This window comes from Papio anubis, chromosome 12 (genome assembly GCF_008728515.1).
Source record: "Papio anubis isolate 15944 chromosome 12, Panubis1.0, whole genome shotgun sequence".
NCBI lineage: Eukaryota > Metazoa > Chordata > Mammalia > Primates > Cercopithecidae > Papio > Papio anubis.
Window position 1 is genome coordinate 44,811,049 of NC_044987.1, and position 21,558 is coordinate 44,832,606.

The 21,558-nt window shown below is 33.8% G+C and overlaps 1 protein-coding gene across 6 annotated transcripts in view; it reads left to right on the plus strand.

The window, feature by feature from the left end:
- NOX4 (NADPH oxidase 4) overlaps positions 1-21,558 on the plus strand; it is a 173,113-nt gene that overhangs the window by 65,085 nt on the left and 86,470 nt on the right. For all 6 annotated transcript variants that reach the window (XM_003910526.4, XM_009187083.3, XM_003910527.4 and 3 more), the window contains one exon: positions 4,008-4,088. In XM_003910526.4, the coding sequence (XP_003910575.1) occupies positions 4,008-4,088 (81 nt within the window). The remainder of the gene's footprint in view (positions 1-4,007; positions 4,089-21,558) is intronic.

Sequence of the window (21,558 nt, forward strand, 5' to 3'; positions counted from 1 at the left end):
ACTTTTTAGTTAAAGAAAGCAAAAAAGGAATGTAACATGTATTTCCTCTAATCTTCAAAAATCTTCAATTGTTCTACTTGTTGAGATGTGAAATTCAATAGAAACACAGAAATATATCTATATATATGTATGTAAGCTTTGAAAATAATTGCCAAATAATATACTTAAATGAATCTATCCTTATACTTTTTAACATTTGTGCACACACATACACACACCCCAAAATTTCACAAGTCTAGTCACTACCCAAAGATTAATACCGTGCATATGTAGTGTATTTTTATAGATTAAATCCTTCTTACTCTTGTTCACTAATTCCCCTCCTCCTACCCCCAAATCATTTTTTCTCTCTTATATACCTATGTATTTTACCAAAACAGGACCATATTAGAATATTGCTTTTAATTTACTTTTTACCTAAATTTATATTATGAACGTATTTTACATTAATAAATATTTTGTTATTATTCTCTTTACTGATGGCACAGCACATCGCCAAATAGGTCTTTATACATTATTTTCCCAGATCCATATTACTAAATGTTTTGGGTAGATTTGGGTTTTTTTTTTTTTTTTTGTATTCCAATTTTGAAACAAACACCCCCATCCATATGTCTTTACATGCTTTTTCAATGATTTCCTAAGGAAAAATTCTTAGATGTAGAATAGCTGAGTCAAATTGTAAGAACACTTTTTAAAGCTTTTCATAAGAATGAAAACTTGGTTTACAGAAAGGCAACTCACTAACATTAGTATGTGAGGATGCCAATTTTGTGGGGAGCAGTTTTATTTTATTTAGATAGAGGAATCATTTAAAAAACTATTTTTTTTTCAATTTTAGGAGTTCTTGAAGGAAAATTAGAGCATCTGACATATTTACTTTAAAATCCTTGAGATACAGTTTTATCAAATGGAATGAAAAGATCAGCTTCTATTGTGAACTGAGATTTTGCATTTGCTCTCATAAGCAATTTAAGCACTTCTTAATCTTCAGAGGTTTTATGCTTTGTTTAAAACTTGTTTAAGCAAGATTATAACACCTAGTTTGCTTTTCTGTAAGTATTATTGTTAGAATCATGAAATTCTTAAATGAATCATGGAGACAGATATCTCTTTTATTTTACCTTTTCTTTTTCTCAGTAAGAAACTAAAGCATTAGACAAATCAAGTGAGAAAATAAGCCTGCAGTGTTTGATTTCTGATAGTGAAATGTAGCCTCCTAATTCAAGGAGAGTTCAATATGGGTCAATCTATTAAAATAATTAATGTATCTTATTATCAGATGACAGGAATACATTTTCTCATCTCAATTGATTTTAAAATGGCAGTTACTAATATGAACTCAAATTTTGACTTAAAATACTCACAGTAAATAAACTAAAAATTACAATTATTTCCATTGTAGAATTAAAAAATATAAAAGCTAGAATTGTGGTTATACTCAACAGTGAAATACTAGATGTATTCCTAAGAAAATCAAGAAAAAACAAAAAGTATTTTTAATTCTACCAATATTTACATACAGTAAAAAATGAAACATTTGGAATTATTAGAAAAAAATGCAACAATAAATTATTTTATTTCCAGAAAAGTAGGTATAATATCTATGTTTGGTAATTATTTTGGTAATTATTAGGTTTCTAAGAGAATTGAAGAGAATTATGGAAAAATTTGGTGTTAACACCAAGTGAAACAGTTGAAAAAGGTAATTGAATATAAAACAAATGTAAAAATAATCCTTCTGTCTGTTAACTATAATTAGTTTGAAAAAATGAATAAAATAAAAATAAACTACTCACAATTGCAGCAAAACACATAATATCTGGAGACAAAAGAAGTATGTTCACTGAGAGAAATATGTAGAGATTTAAATAAAGGCTGTATACTGTAAAGATATAGTTCTTATTATATTATGATTATTTTTTTGAGACAGGATCTTTCTCTCTCATCCAGGCTAGAATACTGTGGTAAGATTACAGCTCACTGAAGCCCCAACCTTGACTTCCTAGGCTCAAGTGATCCTCCCACTTCAGCCTCCTTAGTAGTCAGGATCACGGGCACACACCACCATGCCTAATTTTATTTTTATTTTATTTTACTTTTTTTGTAAAGACAAGGTCTCAATATGTTGTCCAGGCTGGTTTCGAACACTTGGGCTCAAGTACTCCTTCCACCTCTGCCTCTTAAAGTATTGGATTACAGGCATTAGCCACCATGCCTGACCCCTCGATTTTTTTTTTTTTTTTTTTAGGGGTGTTTCAATTTCAATGACATTCTCAGACGGGGTATTTTGTTTGTTTTTTTAATTTAGCAAAGTGATTCCAAAGTTTGTCTGGGGCATATCCAAGTACATATTTCAAAAGAAGAGTAAAAGGAGGGATGTGCCTTACTGAACATTAAAATGATTAAACTTCAGTAACTTAAAAGAGAGTGGGATTTACTTGCAAAAATGACCAACACATTGAACCAAGGGACAAAGTCAATAAAAAGCCCTGAAAATGACCTTGCTATATATAAGAACCTGCTAGATAATAAAGGTGGCATTACAAGCTTATGAGGAAAGTCAAGTTTAATGTAGGTCTAATATGTGTAACAAATTACACATATTAATTTAAAATACTCTATATAAATGGGTAATGATTATGAACAGAAAGGTCACAGAAGAATTAAAAGTGAGTAACACACATATGAAATAATACCCCATCCTACTTATAATAAATAATGAAAATTTACAAAATTTGGTCTGAGTTTTGGGAAACAGGCACTCCTAGCCTACGGTTGGGTTTGTAATTAATAAATGTGTTTTTAGAGGGCAATGGGCAGTGTGTATTAAAAGCATTAGAAAAGTGTATCCCTAAATCTTGCAATTCACATTATAATGGTTTTGATTTAAAAAAGGATCAGAGGGTCAAGCACGATGGCTCACACCTGTAATCCCAGCACTTTGGGAGGCTGAGGCAGGTGGATCACGAGGTCAGGAGTTCGAGACCAGTCTGGCCGACATGGTGAAACCTTATTTCTACTAAAAATACAAATATTAGCTGGGCCTGGTGGCGAGTGCCTGTAATCCCAGCTACTCAGAAGGCTGAGGCAGGAAAATTGCTTGAAAGTGGAAAGTGGAGGTTGCAGTGAGCTGAGATTGTACCACTGCACTCCACTTTGGGCAACAGAGCAAGACTGCATCTCGAAAAAAAAAAAAAAAATCAGAACTTTGTATATGTTACAAGGCATGGTAATGATATTGTTTATGATAGCAAATACTATGAGTAGAGTAAATGTAAAGCAATTGCCTGCTGCTTAAATAAGGGTTTCTCTAAGAGTCTATGGGAAACATCATGTTCATCTAGGAAGCTTTTGTAAATATCTGCCCTCTACTTCCAAGATTCTAATATATAAAATCCACCCTGGACATATGAAATAAAATAACTGTTACTCTTTTACTTCTCTCAAATGTTCTGTAGATTATGCTTGACATTCGCTGTCTCTTCAGTGTCTTTGTCCTCCCTCAGAGCAATAACATCGAGGTATCATTCTGATTACACTGTCCAGGAAAAGAATATAACACTTTGGTCATGATTTATTTTAATTTCTCTCTTTTTGAGTTTCCCTTGAACTATTCTCAAAATATGTATTGAAAGAGGAGTATTGGTTGTTTTGGAAATTATTTGAAAATTGACAATATTGATAAAATAATAGCCAAGGTACATATTAGCAGACTACTATCTGCTTCTTAGTCTTATATCGTAATATCTTGAAAATAAACAACTTATTTTTTATTATTTCCATGTGTCTTTATTTGAAATACAAATAACTTACAAAATGATAAATTCTTACTCATATTTTTTGTCAGTTCTCTCTATATGGTGTGTTAATACTTTGGTATTAGTAGATGAAAATCAGACATACTCATATTTTAGCTTTCTTAAATTGTGAGAGATATGATATTTTGATATTTTTAGTAAGATGGAATGTAAAGTAGCATTAAAATGAATATATTTGTTTTGCAGAGTTTCTAACTATGATATCTTCTGGTATACTCATAACCTCTTCTTTGTCTTCTACATGCTGCTGATGTTGCATGTTTCAGGGTAAGTTTACAAATATATGTATTTAAAACCATTTGTACCCCAAAATGGGGTAATGAAAGACAACTCTATAGGAAATTTCATAGGAAGTGTAAAATTATCAAGAGTGGAAGAAATAGTTTCTCCACTATTGGGGACAGTGTCAAGAGTGGAACTGAGAATACTGTCAAGAATGGAAGACATAATTCTATTTTTAGCATAGCATATTGTAATGAAACCAGTATAAAGTATATTACATTTAAAAGCTAGAGTTACCTCTCCCACAACCTTTTAGTTTCTAAATCTTCCTATGGATATATCTTAATATCTTCTAAAGGAAAAAATTTAAGAATGGAGAACATCAGGAATATATTTTAATGTTTGTATTTCCTGAAACTGTCCTGCTAAAGCAAGATTTATAACAATGGAATTTCCAGTTTTTCATTTTAAAAGTTCTACAGGAAGTAATACTTGCAGAGAGAGTCAAAGATTTAAAGTAACCGAAGAAAAGGATCTGTCAAAATCACCAAAGGAAAAAAAATTCATAAAGTGAAAAAATAATGTATCCTAAGCTTATTGCAGAGAGTATACATAACATATTCTGAAAGTATGTGTATCCAAGCAGTATACTCAAAAACATGGTGCTTAAAATAATACATGAAGATAGATGAAGAAAATAATGTATTTTTGCACATGCGTATGTCTGTATGGCCACCAGCAGTGAACTTGGTGGCTTTGGCGTGACATTCACACTTGCATGACATAATAGGTCTGGCAGCAGGTTTACTTGGTTTAGCAGGATACAGGGCAGGACACACAGAATGTCAACAGGATAAGGTCAGGTGCTTATTCAGTAGGAGTCCCTATAGTTGCTCAGGAAGCATTTACCCCCACTCCTTCATGTAGCAACTCTGTTTTAAGATGAGGAACCCGTGTGGGTAGGCATGGTCTACCTTGCATTGGGTAAGGCTCATTCCTACTCCACAGGAACCTGTATCTTGGGAACAGCGTAGGTCCCCTCAAGGGATGCCCTTGGGATCAAGAACACACTGTACACAAGGAGGCTGAGGTCCGTGAGGCCCAAAATGGTTTCATGGTTCAATCACAGTCTTTCCGTCCAGAAGCATTTCACTGATAATAAACAATGTTGCTGGTAACACAGCTGCCATTCCCTGTTTTTCTTAGCCTGAAATATTTCCAGGGAAACAGTTTGAAGAAAGGTTCAGACCTTTGTTTAGTTCTTTCTTCAGAATGTTTTATAATGTAATTTATCAGTACAGTGGGTCATTTACATTCATCAGATATTTATTTCAGTGTACATATTCAAAATGTTGCTTTGGTTTTTTTCCCCTGATTTTGGAGACTGCTGGTTAAGACAGCAGTATCAAATGGATTTACCCCATATGTCCTGGTTAGCTTTGTTCAGTACCAAGGTTCTAGAACACACAGTTGTAGAGCACTGGAAACATGGCCACACTTTATAATTAATTCTCTGGAGCCTCAGGGCACCAAGAAAGCCCTTGGTAGAGAAAAGTCTGCTTTACATTCTGCTCTTTAAATGGGATTGGTTACCTGTCCAGGGCTATGCTCCTTAAGAGGAGTATGAATAACCAGATACTACTAATGATAATAACAGTAATCTAAAATAGTTACATAATGCTTACTATATGCTAAGTATAAATTCAAAATGCTTCAGATACTTTATGTTATTAAATGCTCAGAATTGGCCGGGAGCAGTGGCTCAAGCCTGTAATCCCAGCACTTTGGGAGGCCGAGACAGGCGGATCACGAGGTCAGGAGATCGAGACCATCCTGGCTAACACGATGAAACCCCGTCTCTACTGAAATATACAAAAAACTAGCCGGGCGAGGTGGCGGGCGCCTGTAGTCCCAGCTACTCAGGAGGCTGAGACAGGAGAATGGCGTGAACCCGGGAGGCGGAGCTTGCAGTGAGCTGAGATCCGCCACTGCACTCCAGCCTGGGCGACAGCGCGAGACTCCGTCTCAAAAAAAAAAAAAAATTGCTCAGAATTTTATGAGAATAATATTGTTAAACCTCTTTCAGAGGTGGGAACCCTAATGTTTAGAAAGATTAAGTAGCTTGTTGAAGTTTCCTTAATCGATGGATCCTAGATTCAAACCTAGGCATTCTGATTCATAAACTCCTAAGTTTTTACGACAAGGCTCTATTTTTTTGGTGAGGTCGGTACTTCTGAGAATTTGATCTTAGTATTTGTTTAAATACCTTTATCTTGACTTCTTTGAGATTGTGGTCAGTCTGTTCATCTATGTATCTATATCAGATAGATATAGAAAAGAAAAATGCAGTCATTTATTAGTATAATTATATATGCTTTTGTCTTTATGTTTTACTAAATTAAAACTCTGAAAAAAATCTATTTCTTTGTAAATCAAAATAGTGTCAATTTTTTTAAAGGATCAGCAGTTCAAACAGACTTCTTTTTAAAGAGGAGGATTACATTGAGAGTTCTTTACTTGTTTGGAAGTAAAAGGAATGCATATTTAAATTTTGATTTTACTTTTGTAGAACAAGGGTCATAGAGAGAAAGTGACTTTAATTTATACAGAAAAATAGTAGGTATCTATAGGACTAATTATATATAATAAATCATTAAACTAAATTAATATTTATTTATTATAGGTAGTAATGAAGAAAGCAATTATTCTAATTTTGAATCATGTCATATAACCCATACATAATACAATAAGCATTCTACAGAGCACATTTTTTTCCAGGAAATTGAATTTTTAAAAAAGCAACATAGATATGCTTCTGGTATGAGAAATGTCACTACTGATAACATTTTACAATTTTCTCAAAAAAATACTCTATATTGATGAAAGATTGGCTTATAATCAAGTCTATTTAAGTTATTTATGCAAATGTTGAAAACAGACATATCTTTACTTCTGAAATACCTAGATAACTTTGTTCTTCAACTTTTTGTTATCCAAATAAAGTACAGTTGTTCAAAGTAAGTTTCTCGGATTTGTATTGAAATTTCTGTTCAACAGTATGCTTTAGGTCTGAACAGAAAATCACTATTTGCTTAGCATTAACTTCTGTGTCCATCAATGTGGTAAGTACCATAAGGTAAAGAAGAGCAATATATTGCATGATCTCTATTCATCCAGCATTGATCATTGACTTGGAATTTTGAAAAATCAATCGGAAAAGCTAGAAATATTATAAAACTGCATATTTTTAAAATGTAAACATTCATGTGTTATTTACATGAATGCTAGCAATTCAGAGAATTATCAGTGTGGGCTAGAAATTTTAGAAAATAATAGGCTTAAAAGATGAGGTGATTAGCGTTGTTGACTGGTTTTCTACCTAAGTAGACTTTTACAGTAAGAGAAATTGCTTCATATGATTTTCTCTAAGGTCATTTTTTTCATAGAATCTTAAATTTTAGGGAAGTTTAAAAGATATCTTGATCAAACCTCTTTTAAGCTCCTCTACAATAATGTCTACTAAGTCAATGCCTAATTTTGAAGATGTCCATTCTGTCTTAGGGAAAGTTCTAATTCTCACAGTGTTCTTTCTTTTTTGGTTGGAATTATTTTACTGTAATTTCTGTCTAGCTATTTAAAAGTCTGTGATTCTGGAGGACATGGAAGTTAAGTTGCCCACTTTCCTAAATTCTATTTGTCTGTTTCTTACATTGTGATATTTTAGATCTTAATTTTCTGAACTGTCTCTTTGAATATATTAACAATTAATATTAATTGAATGCTTCTCTTTTACTAACATTTGCTCTCATTAAATCCTCCTAACAACCCTGTAAATTTATTATTATTATTATTATTATTATTACTATTATTCTCAATGTTCAGCTAAGAGAATAGGGGCAGTGAGAGATGAGTTGATGAGGGTCGTGGCTAGTAAGTAGATTTCTAGTTTGAATCCAGGTATCAGATATCAAAACTGACATTTTTAACCACTAAGTTATGTGGCCCCTATTTGGCAACACTTCTCTGTGTCCCTTTTAAAACTGTAAACCAAACTAAATGTTCTTGGAGTATGTGATCTGATTTTGGCAAAGTGAAAGTCTCACTTTCTTGGCTACAAATATTGTAATCAGTATTATTTAGGACCCAAATTTTTTGTTCCATGATTATCTGTGTCCTTGTCTTAACCTGGTTTTAATTTTTGTTGTATATTTTAGCAATTCTCTTCATTTTTTATAAATAAATCTGTTGCATGCCACCCTGAAAAGATGACATTTCATGTACACTAAACTCAGATGTTTCTTTTTAGTGTTAAAATGCATCTTTAAAATACATTAATTTTCTTCTCCAAGATGTTAGTATAACATAGAGATTAAAAGGGGATACATCACTTAATACCTGTATGAACTTGGCAGATAATTTGTCCTTGCTTTTTGTTAGCAATTAAACGGGATTAATAAAATCACTTATATAATAGTGTTGTCTTGGGTTTAAATAAGGTAATGCAGCAAAGTAGGTAGAATATAGACATATGCAATAAATGTTAGCAAGAACAAATTATACCAGTACCAATACTAATAGCTTTGTAAGAATGACACTCCACCTTTAACTTTGAAAAAAACAGATTTTTTGATAAAGACACAACACTTTTGAAAAGTCCAGATTTTCTTATCAGCAAAGTAATTTGATGAACATATAGTGAAAACTGCTTAGCAGCTCAAAGGAATATTCCTTGACATGGCAACAATTATAATATTCTAAGGTCTCTAAAATTCTATTGATTTTTAGCAATAAAGGTTTATCTTTGTAAAACAAGCCTTCCTCCTGAGGAATTTTTTGTTTTAATTTTTAATATACCTTTTTAGAAGGTTGCTGTTGGTGTGCTGCGTTAAAGATATTCAATTCCTAAGATACCTGGTGAAAACAAAACAAAACAAAACCATTTCCTCTTTCCAAATATGTATAGAACTGGATATTTCTTTCCTCATTTTCTTTTGAAAAACTCATTAGAAGGAGATGCACACTGCTATTCTCGCTTACTGATAAAAAGGATATTGGAGGGAAAATAAATTATGAATGTCACAGAGCCTCTGCTTAAGAGCCTAACCCAGCTCCTTTCAAAGAAATGTGGAGGGAATGCATTGTAAATGAGATTTGGCACCTTCATATCTGCAATCTTACCATAGTCAACACTCCCACTGGCTTTAGCTTGGAGAGTGCTGTGTGGGTAGTGATTGTATTTTATGTCTTTATTTAAGTGAGCGAGAGAGACTATAATGTAATAATTCTGGAAATGATAGAGGGGAAGGTCCTCCTCAAATGTTTGAATGGCAATGACAGCACATTAATAGTGTAAATATTCGTTGTGCTAGCTCTGCTGCTCTTCTCAGATCATTTTTATTATGTGAATGATACCTGAAGTATTCTTTTAAGCAGAGCTCTTGCCATTTGGTACTACTTGTTAGCAAGAGTTAATCATAGAGCATGATTTATATTCTACTGGAATCACTTTTTTTCTTGGAAATATAAAAGGAGTATTTTTATGTGCATGTTTTTAAAAACATTTATTCTTTATGCCAGGGGAACACAGTGGGCAGAATTTGTCGACAGTGGCATTAATGAACCCCAGGCAGTGTCACAGGCAGGTAGTTTAACAGGGAGCATCACAGGAGTTTAAACTCAAGACGTTAACCAGAGTTAGAAAGATATTGTGGGGGTCAGCTTATTGTGCTGACTGGGAAATAACCTCCCTCTATTATGGCCTCGGGCCTCAGGAGGAGGATATTAAGGAAATACTGTTAGGGGATAGAGATATTTATGCAATATAATGAAGCATTAAGAATTGCTGATTCCCAAGTATCTTCTCTTTTAGAAGCCACTTTCACAGAAGTCTCCCTTCACTCACACTGATGTGGTACAGGGAAAGGTTTGGTCATCTTACTACTGGTGGGAGGCACTTGCTCCTCTTAGAAACTCACATTACATTTCGAATGGAAGGCCCACTAGTTGTATTTTAAACAATCCTATTCTAGCACTGAGGGAGAACATTTTTACTTTCCTCTACATTCTTTTCAGTTTCTCATTTCTTGCCTGTACATTTGCAGTGACTATGTAATTTGTTGTGCAAACCAGATACTTTTGAGAATGAATGGGGATGCTATTGATAATTCAGCATTGGCTATATAAAGACCAGATCATACAGGCATCCTACCTATTCTGAGGCAGTGGGAGAAGTTTTAAGAGAGGCTAATGCACTGTTTTAATGTAGACTTTGAGCTAGAGCCACAAAAGGAGTCCTTACCTTGAATAGGGGCTCTGCATTTGTATTTGAGAAACAGAACCCTCAAATAATACACACTGTAGGTTTGCCTAGCTTTGTCTCACTTTAGAAATTGTAATTAGATGTTCATTGCCATAGTCATTAGAAGGCTGAGGATTTGGGTGTTCAGGACAGTGGTTAAAAATCTTTTATAAACTCTCTGTCACTGATACAGATGACCTGTTCTAATACTTCCCAGATGCCTAGTTTCTAATGATTCTAGCATACTCGTTATCAGTTTGGTGCCTATTATTTCTACCATAAAATTCTACTTCTCCTTCCATAAGATAGAAGTTTTTAACGTGGCTACATAATCCCTAGGAATCATTGAATGGATTCAGGGATTCATTAATTCCTGAAATACATACACACATATATCTACATATTTAAGTATATGTTTAATTTTGAGACACATATGTACATTTTTGTGTAAAAGAAGGTTTCTGAACTTTCATTAGACATCCTAAAATTTGTGTGCTAAAAAAAAGTTTTAAAAAATGTGGATCTGAAGTTTTTAAAGCTAGATTTTAACCAAAGAGCTATAATAGCTAATATCACATTGACACATTTTATATAGCCTGCTTAAGTTTTATTTAGAGTTAAAAACACTGGATTATGGGAAAAATAAAAGCCACCGGGTCATTTTTTTTCTCCCATGAAGGCTACTGGGAAGAGAACTTGACAAATATAATGAACAACTTAATAATTGCCTTATCATTTTAGAGGATAATAATTATACTATTCATAACAATTCCCTAATTTGAGACATGTTGAATATGTGACAGGGACTATTCTTAGCACATTATAGACACACATACGTGCACACGCGCGTGCACACACAAACATTCGTTTTTTGTTTTTAATACACACAGTACTATAAGTTCTTCTATCATTTCTATTTTACAGATGGGGAGTTAAAACATAAAATATTAAATTAAAGTAACTGTCCAAAGACACACAGCTAATACCTGAAAAAACTAAGATTGAGCCCATGAAGTTTGACCCCTGAATTTAACTTCTACCCTTTTCTTGAATTATTGAATTATTTATTCATCATTTAGAAAGTACCCCTGCTTGTGAATGGAAAATATTTATGTCATGTAAAAATCTAGGATATATTTTTCTATTTATCTATGTAAGTTGGTGAGTATATATACATATATGTTTGCCTGTTTTGAATACAAAGTTCAGTTTTGATTCAGGTTACATAGAGTTCAAAGTTTTGAAGGTGAAATTTAACTAGCTCCCAGAAAATGGAGTAAGAAGAACATGCCTTCTTTATGGTGCTGCCTTATAAATGTTTCCTAAAATGTTTGACCTTGTTAAGATACATAATAATATAATAACTTTATAATATAATGTAATCACTTTATAATAAATCTAATAATAAAGTTATATTTACGTGATACTTTACTTGCCAGAATTCTTCCATGTAACCTGAAAATAACAATGAAGAAGACTAGGATTTAGACTGGAGCAGATAAAAATGCTGTGGAAGAGATATTCTTATCAGTATTTTATTGCCAGAGTGTCTTTATAAAAGGATTAAGTCAAAACATAGCAAAGAAGGCAATGGGGAAAAGACATTATTCATCATATAGAAAAATCAATCAAGTCCACAGATTTCAAAAACCCATACCTTTTAGAATTTTGCCATGAATTTTCTCTAAATATTAGATTACCCATCAAGTTATTATTCAAATATGAGGGATGAATTTCATAATGGAATTCCAAAGTAAATACATAAACAAACTCGAGTAAGCATGCAATTTGTGAATTACTATAGTTTTGCTATCCCACACATTTTGGTATTTTGACTTTAAATATAGTGAAACAAATGCCCTGTGTTATAATAGTGAAGAAACAGGATTGATTCCTAGAAAATCACTAATGTAATCTTGGACAAATCAGTTTTCTAGAAATAAAGAAAAATAATTGTATTTCCCAGACCTATTAGAAGAAAAATATTAGCTATTGTACATAAAATGGACACTATGTACACATATATACACACATATATTTTTATTGTTGTCTATATAATGTTCTCCATTTAAAAAACTATTCTATTTTTAATTTTTGTGAATACATAGTAGGTGTGTATGTTTATGGGCTACATGAGATATTTTGATACAGCCATACAATGTGTAATGATAATATTTGCATAAATGAAATATTCATAATCTCAAATATTTATCTTCTCTTTGTGTTACATACAATCGAATTGTACTGTTTTCATTATTTTTTAATGTACAATACATTATCATTGACTGTAGTCATCTAATTATATTTTTATAACCAATAACCATCCCCACTTCTCCCCATCTCATTCTCAGCCTCTGCTAATCATCATTCTACTCTCTATCTTCATGTGTTCAGTTTTCATTTTTAGCTCCCACCAATAAGTGAGAACATGTGAAGTTTGTCTTTCTGTGCCTTGATTATTTCACTTAACACAATGACCTCCAGTTCCACCCACATCATTGAAAATGAGAGGATCTTCTTTTTGTGGCTAAATAGTACACCATCGTTATATGTAGCACATTTTCTTTATCCATTCATCTGTTGATGGACACTTAGATTGCTTCAAAATCTTGGCTATTGTGAATAGTCCTACAATAAATATGCAATTGCAGATATCTCTTTAAATACTGATTTCTTTTCTTTTGGGTATATACCTAGCAATGGGATTGCTGGGTCATATGTTAGTTCTGTTTTTAGTTTTTTGAGGAACCTCCAAACTTTTCTCCATAAGGGTTATACTAACTTACATTCCCACCAACAGTGTATGAGGGTTCCCTTTTCTCCACATTCTCGTCAGTGTTTGTTGTTGCCTGTGTTTTTAATATAAGTCATTTTAACCGTGGTGAGATAATATCACATTGTAGTTTTACTTTGCATTTATCTGATGGTGTGTTGTTGAGCAGCTTTTCATATACCTGTTTGCCATTTGTATGTCTTTTGAAAAATGTAAATTTAGGTATTGTGCCTATTTTAAATCCAATTATTAGATTTTTTTCTTATAGAGCTGTTTGAGTTATTTATATATTTTGGTTATTAATCCCTTGTCAGATGGATAGTTTGGAAATATTTTCCTCCATTCTTTGGATTAGATCTTTACTTTGTTGATTGTATCCTTTGCTGTGCAGAAGCTCTTTAACTTGATGTAATTCCATTTGTCCATTTTTGCTTTGATTGTCTGTGCTTCTGGGATATTACTCAATAAATCTTTGCCCAGTCCAGTCTCTTGGAGAGTTTCCCCAGTGTTTTCTTTTAGAGGTTTCATAGTTTCAAATCTTAGAGTAAGCCTTCAATCAATTTTATTTTTTTTAATTTAGGAAGAGAAAGAGATCTAGTTTAATTCTTCTGCTATATTGTATTTCCATTATGCATTTCCAAAAGTTTTAACATTTCCTCGGTAATTTCATCATTGACTCACTGGTTATCGGGAACATATTGTAAAATTTCTGTGTATTTGTATAGTTTCCAAAATTCCTCTTATTGATTTCTAGTTCTATTCCATGGTGGTCAGGAAAGATGCTTGATATTATTTCAATTTTTTGAACATTTTGAGACTTTTTTGTGACCTAACATATGATTCTTGAGAATGACCCATGTGCTGAGGAGAAGAATGTGTGTTCTGCAGCCACTGGATAAAATGTTCTGTAAATATTTATTAGGTCCATTTGGTCTATAGTACAGATTAAGTCTGATGTTTATTTATTGATTTTCCGTCTGAAAGATCGGCCCAATGCTAAAAGTGGGATGTTGAAATCTCCAACTGTTATTATATTGAAGTCTATTTCTCTCTTTAGCTCTAATAATATTTGCTTTACATTTTTGTGTGCTTCACTTTTGGGTGTAAAATATTTACAGTTGTTATATCATCTTGCTGAATTGACCCCTTTATCACAATATGATTTTTTTTGTCTCTTCTTACAGTTTTTGTCTTGAAATCTATTTTGTCTGATATTAAGTATAGCTTCTCCTCTTCCTTTTTGGTTTCCAGTGGCATGGAATATGTTTTTCCATCTGTTTATTTTCAGTCTGTGTGTATCTTCATAGGTGAAGTGTGTTTCCTGTAACCAGCAGATCATTGGGTCTTTTTGTTTTTCCGTTCAACCATTGTATGTCTTTTGATTCGGCAGTTTAGTTTATTGACATTCTATGTCATTGCTGATAAGTATGGCCTTTCTCATGCCATTTTCTTGTTTGCTTTCTGATTGTTTTGTGGTCTTCTCTTTCTTCTTTTCTTCCATCCTGTCTTCCTTTTGGTGAAGGTGATTTTCTCTGGGGGGTATGTCTTAATTTCTTCTTTTTCTATTTTTTGTGTATCTGTTGTATGTTTTCTGATTTGTGGTTACAATGAGACTTGTAACTAATATAACCCACCTCAGGCCTACAGTGAGGTACTGCGTAGCTACCACTTACGTTCATTCAAAGCCCAAGGGCTCCTCAGTCAGCTTGTAGTGAATGCTTCCCAGCCTGGGACTTTTACTTCAGGGTAATGCATTCCCCTCTTGCCCAGGGAGGGTCAAGAAATGTCATCTGAGAGCCAAGGCCTGGAATCAGGGAACCCTGCTTGGTGCCCTACCCCACTGTGGCTGAATTGGTATGTAACCTGCAAGACAAGTCCCTTTCACTCTTCCCTCTCCTATTCTCAAACAGAAGGAGTCCCTCTCCACAGCAATCACAGCTGAGAATTTGCTGGGTCACACCTAAAGCCAGAACATCTCTGAATCTCACCCAAGGCCCATGGCGAGTACTGCCTGGATACCACTGCTGGTTATTCAAGGGCCAATGGCTCTTTAGTCAGAAGATGATCTGGGTCCCTCTCTTCAAGGTAGCAAGTTTCTTTCTTGCCCGGGGTGTGTCTAGAAATGTCATTCAACAGTTAGGACCTGGAATCAGGGCCTCAGGCCTCTGCTGAGTGCCCTATCCTACTGTGGCTGAGCTGGTATCTAAGAGGCAGGACAAAGTCCTCTTTATTCGTCCCTCTCCTCTCTTCAAGCAGAAGGAAGAGATCTCTCCCAGAGCTGTGAGCTGTGTTGTTTGGGCTTGGTAGAGAGGTGGTACAAGCACTCTCTTGGCTGCTCTGGCTAGAGTCTCACTGGGATGTGTGCCCCCCACATCACTGGCTGTGAGCCCTGCACAGCACCAGGACTGGCAAGGAATTTTTGTCCTTTAGACCTAGACTGCCTTTCAAGTTTATTTACAATCCCAGAGCACTTTAACCCAAAATGACAAGGCTTGCTGGGACTTAGGTTTTGACTACTGGAATGGGCAATTCCTTTTAGGCTAGGACTGGGTCTAAATGCTCCCTCTGTGGGCTCTGGCTGAGTTCTTCCTGGTGTTGCTTTTCATTGTGGCAGGGCAACACTGAGTTCTCTTCTCCCTAACCTCCTTATGTATCTGTGAGTTCCAACCCAAAAAAGAAAAAGAAAATAGAACATTGTGCCATATCCTAGGTAAACTATAGTGGTTTTGGAGATAGGAGTGTTTATTACCCATCTTTATGCAGGGAATCCCTTTCACATATCACCCACTCAATATTTACTGGATGAAGCTGCATTGCATTAATTAGTTTAAGCTAGGAATGTGTTGTCCTTCTAGGCTCTTCCAATTTTCCTTAAGTATCAAAGCATTACAGATGACAATAAAGGATAATCTCTAAACTTGTTTAACTATAACCTGGACTGTCATTTTGTAACTACTGTTTATATTTAGTCTTATCTAGGTAATTAGTTATTATGGTAACTAGTATATTGATTCCCATGTCAGAGGAATTAGCTTTTAAATCTTGACTATTTTGATTATATTGTAGACTGGCACAGTTTTGTTGGGGGTCTTTGTGTATCTCTGTGGCTAAAAATTCTGAAAGAAAAAAATGATCCATGCCTATTATTATTATTATTATTATTATTTATTTATTTTTTTTTTTGAGACATGGTCTTTCTGTGTTGCTCAGGCTGGTCTCAAAAGTCTGGCCTCAAGTGATCTTCCCACCTCAACCTCTAAGTGCTGGGTTTACAGGCATGAGCCAGCATGCTCAGCCTTAGCTCTCCTGATTTGTTTTATTTCACTTTTTAGTTCTTCAATTTTTCACTTAAATATATGAGGTGAAAAATATTATTGAATAATTAGATCTCTCTTAGATGGAATCCAAATTCTTCTCCTCCATAGTATTTACATATTTTCAATATGTTAATAAATACAATGTCCTATATAAAGTTTTCTTTCTTACTTTTATATCCTTTGTTTGCCAACTTCCAGTTTTGTTTGCCAACTTCCAGTTTTGTTTGCCAACTTCCAATTTTTTGTTCATTGGATTTCTTAATTTTATGTAAAAAGTAGTATTTCTCTATAGTAATTATGGGCTAAGATCTTATGGTTTATTCACATTTGCTGATATTTTATGCTGTAAGCCAGTTGGTAGTAGGGATCAAGGTCATGTGATATTTTCTCCCATTAAAGATGCCTTATAGTTCTATAGTTTATATGTATATATGTCTACTTATATACTTAGATACAGCATATAGAGAGCATTTTTATGTACATGAAGTCATTTATGCTATAAGTTGTATATATTAATGGATTTTTTTAAACTTCCAAACTGCGAGTTTATTTTTTCCCCAATTTTGGAGACAGACATATTGAACCTTAGATCAAATACTTTTTCAAATAATTTTTATCTCAGTTTCTCTCCAGAGAATTTTTTTATATTAGCAAGTGTTTACAGCTGGAATTATAAGGTGAGAAAGTTGGGGGAAAGGAGAAGGAAAAGCACTGTATTTATTTTAAGAAACATTTTCAGTACAGTACTGTTTTTCTGAAACATGAAATAATAATTTTATCCTCCACTGTCATTTTAGTAAAGCGTGAAAGCTGAGGAAATACTAAGAAGTAATGTCTGCTTATTTTTTTTTTTCTTTGCAAGGGGTCAAAGCTCTTCCCTTTATATACCTGTGAAGTAGAGAGGAACAGGTACAATTTCTCTTTCAGTTAAGAAAACTTAGGGGAATGACCTATTTTACTTCAGGTACTCAAGGAAGTTATAAATGTTGATTCTAAGCCCTTAAGACCCTAGGCTATACATTAGTCAGCTGCAGAGATATTGTGGCAGAATCAGTCTCTTAATTTGCGGGGCCCACTGCAAAATGAAATGTGGGATTCTTTGATCAAAAAATTATTAAGCATTTGGAGATGATGACAACAGAGCAGCAAACCAATAGCAGGGTCTTTCTAAAGAGCAAGGTCCAGTGCACCTGCACAGATTACAAACACATGATGCTATCCCTATCTTGTAAGCTTGGACAAGCTCTACCGGTAAGAGCCAGACACAATTCCTGCTGTGGTTAAGCTGCAGATAACAGTACTCTTAGCTATCAGAGGCAAGAGCCAGGAAAGAAGACAGAGGCAAGAACTCTGTTAGGCCAGATAAACAACGTGGGGGTGGGAGTAAAAGCTTTGGTAGGGTGGGTACCCAGATGCTTAGGATTTCCTGAAGCACACTGGATTTTTAGTTTAGGAAAGCACTCTACTTCTAAATGCATCTAACAAGTAGACTTGACTCTCTTGATCATTGTCTGTTGCTTAATGTTACTGTCTGTTACTTAATAACTGTCATGTTACTACATGCCATTTGCTAAAATATAGACCTCCTTTTTGAAGGTTGAAAATGAGCTCAAATATCTGTTAAAACCAGATGACTTCCCAATCACGTGTTTCAACAACAATCACAACAAAAGTTGTTTATACACTTCTGGTCACTAAGTTAATCAACGAATATTTATTGAGCACTTATTGTAAGTTATAAGCACTGTTTTAGGCACTAGAAAAATAACAATGGAGCAGGATAAACCCTTGACTTTAAGAAGTGTACATTCTAGTGGAGTCCACAGAAGTTAGAGAACTGCAATAAATTTTAAAATATACAATTTGTTTTTTTTTTAATTAAACTCTTTCTTTGTACTTGAAGCAAAGTAAAAAATAGCTGCCAGAATCAATATATATTTTTACCATAAAGAAAAAAAATCACGTGATAGAATATTAGGAAAAAAGTAGGTCCCTAGGGGACAAGAATTTTTTTCTCCTCCTTAAAAACAGATTAAAATACCACAAATATAAAGGTCACATAAGTGATACTGCATTTGTGGAATATTTTTAACATGAAATTAAAGTAGGGATGATTCTGTGATTGTCCTTTTGTCAGGTGTGGTATTTTTTAATATTTATCTTTTGCCATAAAATCATGTTTTGATTGTCATAAAATCATGTTGTTACTTAGTAGGATTCATTTAATGTATTGTATTATTTTATGTAACTTTGTCACAGCTGGATATTAAAAACAAAGAAACAAACAGAAAGCAAAACAAACAAACAAAAAACCCAGATGGGATAACTATAATGCCTCTTGAGGGAAACAAGGGGAAAAAAAGAAACCTATAACTTTGAAACATGGTTGAATGTTGATAGCACATGTTAAGATCCTTACGAGTGCAGAAACAATTTTGGAACCCCATAAAATCCTTTATTTCTCATGATAGGAGAACACTAGACATTTCACAGATACTTCAAAATTTATCCTTGGAACATCATACAATGAAACTTAAAAAATTAACAATAAACACTTATATTTCCACATAGTCTGTGCACCTCCTTTCCTCATCCCTCGCCCTGTCATTATAACTTGGCAAGACTCTCAGTTTACCATTCACGAATGTCTTTTTCCCTTCTTGTTTTTTGCTTTAAAATTGTTTAGCATTTATTTATGAAAGCTACAACAATACATACAAGAATGCTCTCTTTTTGATTCCTACATGCACTTGCTGTATTAAAACAAATTATGTGTTTATTGTTTGCTTTTAAAATCAATTCACTAGAAATGCATTAGAGATCTATTATGTGCAAGAAAGGTATTAGAGGGATGCTGAGGTTTGGCAGTGAGTGTGAATGTATAAGGGATAAATGCATAAAATATGATCCCTTCTACTAATTCAGGAATAAACCAAGTACCTTTGTGCATCTGGCTTCCTCATATTGGAATGCCATTCTCCTATTCTCTAACCCCTGGAATCTCCACATCCTTCAGTTGCCTCCTTCTCTCTGAAGTCTTTCTGGAATTTTATAATCAAAGTTAAGTACCCAGGTGTACTCTCAAGAGGTTATCATATGTTTATATGGCATTAATCATTTTGCCCTTTTTAATTATTGTTTTTGGTTTTATGTCTGATTTGACCCATTATATCTGTGCTGTGGCTATTCAATTTAAATTAAAGTGAAATAGTATTAAGAGTTCAGTTCTTCACCTGTACTAGCCACATCTCAATTGCTAAATAGCCCACTTTTCTCTAATAGTTACTATATTGGTGATCAGAGACTTAGACCATTTCCACTATCACAGAAAGCTCTATTGGACAGTGCTACTCTAGATTGTGCATGCCTTTGAAGACAGTGACCATAATATTGAAACTAATAAGGTTCCAAAATTAATAAAATAATATGTCTAGAGAGGTATATTACAGTGGTGGTGTCGGACAAGAAGCAGGATCAAGATTGTTTGGCAAATAGACACAGAGCTTTGTGTTATCTTAGGTGGGTTCTGTTACATTTGAGAAGATTGCATTCTATTTTAAAGAAAGGCATGCATCTAAAGTAAATAAAGATATCAGGAATTTAAAACACCATAAAAATCATATAGAACACATGCCTCAAATTTTAATAAATGTGGCCACAGTGAAGTAAATGCATTAGAGAGACAATATCAGATTCTTTCTATCAATCCAAATATCCATAATATCTAGTCTACATTCCTATTCAATATTCTTTAGAAAAAGATTGTTGTAATGGCCTTCAAATGTAAGAATTCTAAGAAATTCTGCACTAATATCAAAGAAATGAGCACATTTATTCTTTACTCATACAATGAAAAATTAAGTTACTGCATTCAATTGAGCTTGAAAATAACACATAAAATTATTGGTTTGATAAAATATACTCCCTCCTTTTCTAAGTCTATAGCAATATAAAGCCATCCAATTTTGCTCAATATATACATTGGTTTTCAATTTAAAGGTTATCCATAAAGTAATATGAATATTCTGCAAGGGGAATAGGCCTGGTACAGAGGAAGGAGCATGGACTTTAGATTCAGACTAACTGGGCTTTCAATCCCAGCTCTGCCACTGACTGACATTATTGTATTGGGAGATATTTAAGTACTCCCAATCTGAGGCCACTGAACTTTACCATACAATTTTTTTTTTTACTGGTATATGGCCTTTCAATACTGAGTTAAAAACCTGCCTTCCAGTGAGCTTTCAGTACTCTCACCACCTAATTATAGCCAAATGACCTGGGATGTCATACTTGAGTTTTTTTGATGAATGATTTTTTTTTTTTAATCATTGTCTGTCTTTGGATCTTATCCATATTTCTTTGGTAGCAACAGTTACAACTAAGCCAAAGTAATCTGAGCTCTCTATTCTGTTTGTTTTTTGTGTTTTTATGTATATACCATATTGTTTTTATTACTATAGTCTTGAAATAAAGTTTGAAATCTGAAAGTAAAAAAAGAAGACAAAGTAAGGACAGTTTTAATGGATTTTAAAGACAGAGATAGCCTATGCTATTTAGCTTGAGTGTAGCTTAAAATAACACAAAGCTCTCAAAATTAAAAAGAATTTTAGAATAATATGTGCCACTTTATGTGCCAAGAACAGCACCACTGTTTGATTGGGCTGACCTGAAGAACTTTACTGTATAGTAATAACATTCACTACTTTAAGGACCTAGAACATGGTAGAGTTATGTCCACTGGAATGTTATTATGACAGAAGAAGGAATTAACGACATTAATTTGCCTGGTGTTAGGACCCTAAATTATAAGCAGCCCCATTCCAACACACACACACACACACACACACACACACACACACTACTCACAGTCTGACTATCTGTAGTTTCACTTATGTTCCGCTTCTTCGAAGATATCTTCCAAACTAGATAATGAGTTCCTGGAGTGTTAGGAACCAGATTTGACTTTGTTGACTTCTGAAGAACCATTGGTGTAGTGCTAAGTGCATTATGCTCATGTCTGTTCAACTTTATGAAAGCCTTAGGTAACTCATCTGTATAATAGAAACACTACTCCAGTTACTATCTGTAGTTTCACTTATGTTCCGCTTCTTCGAAGATATCTTC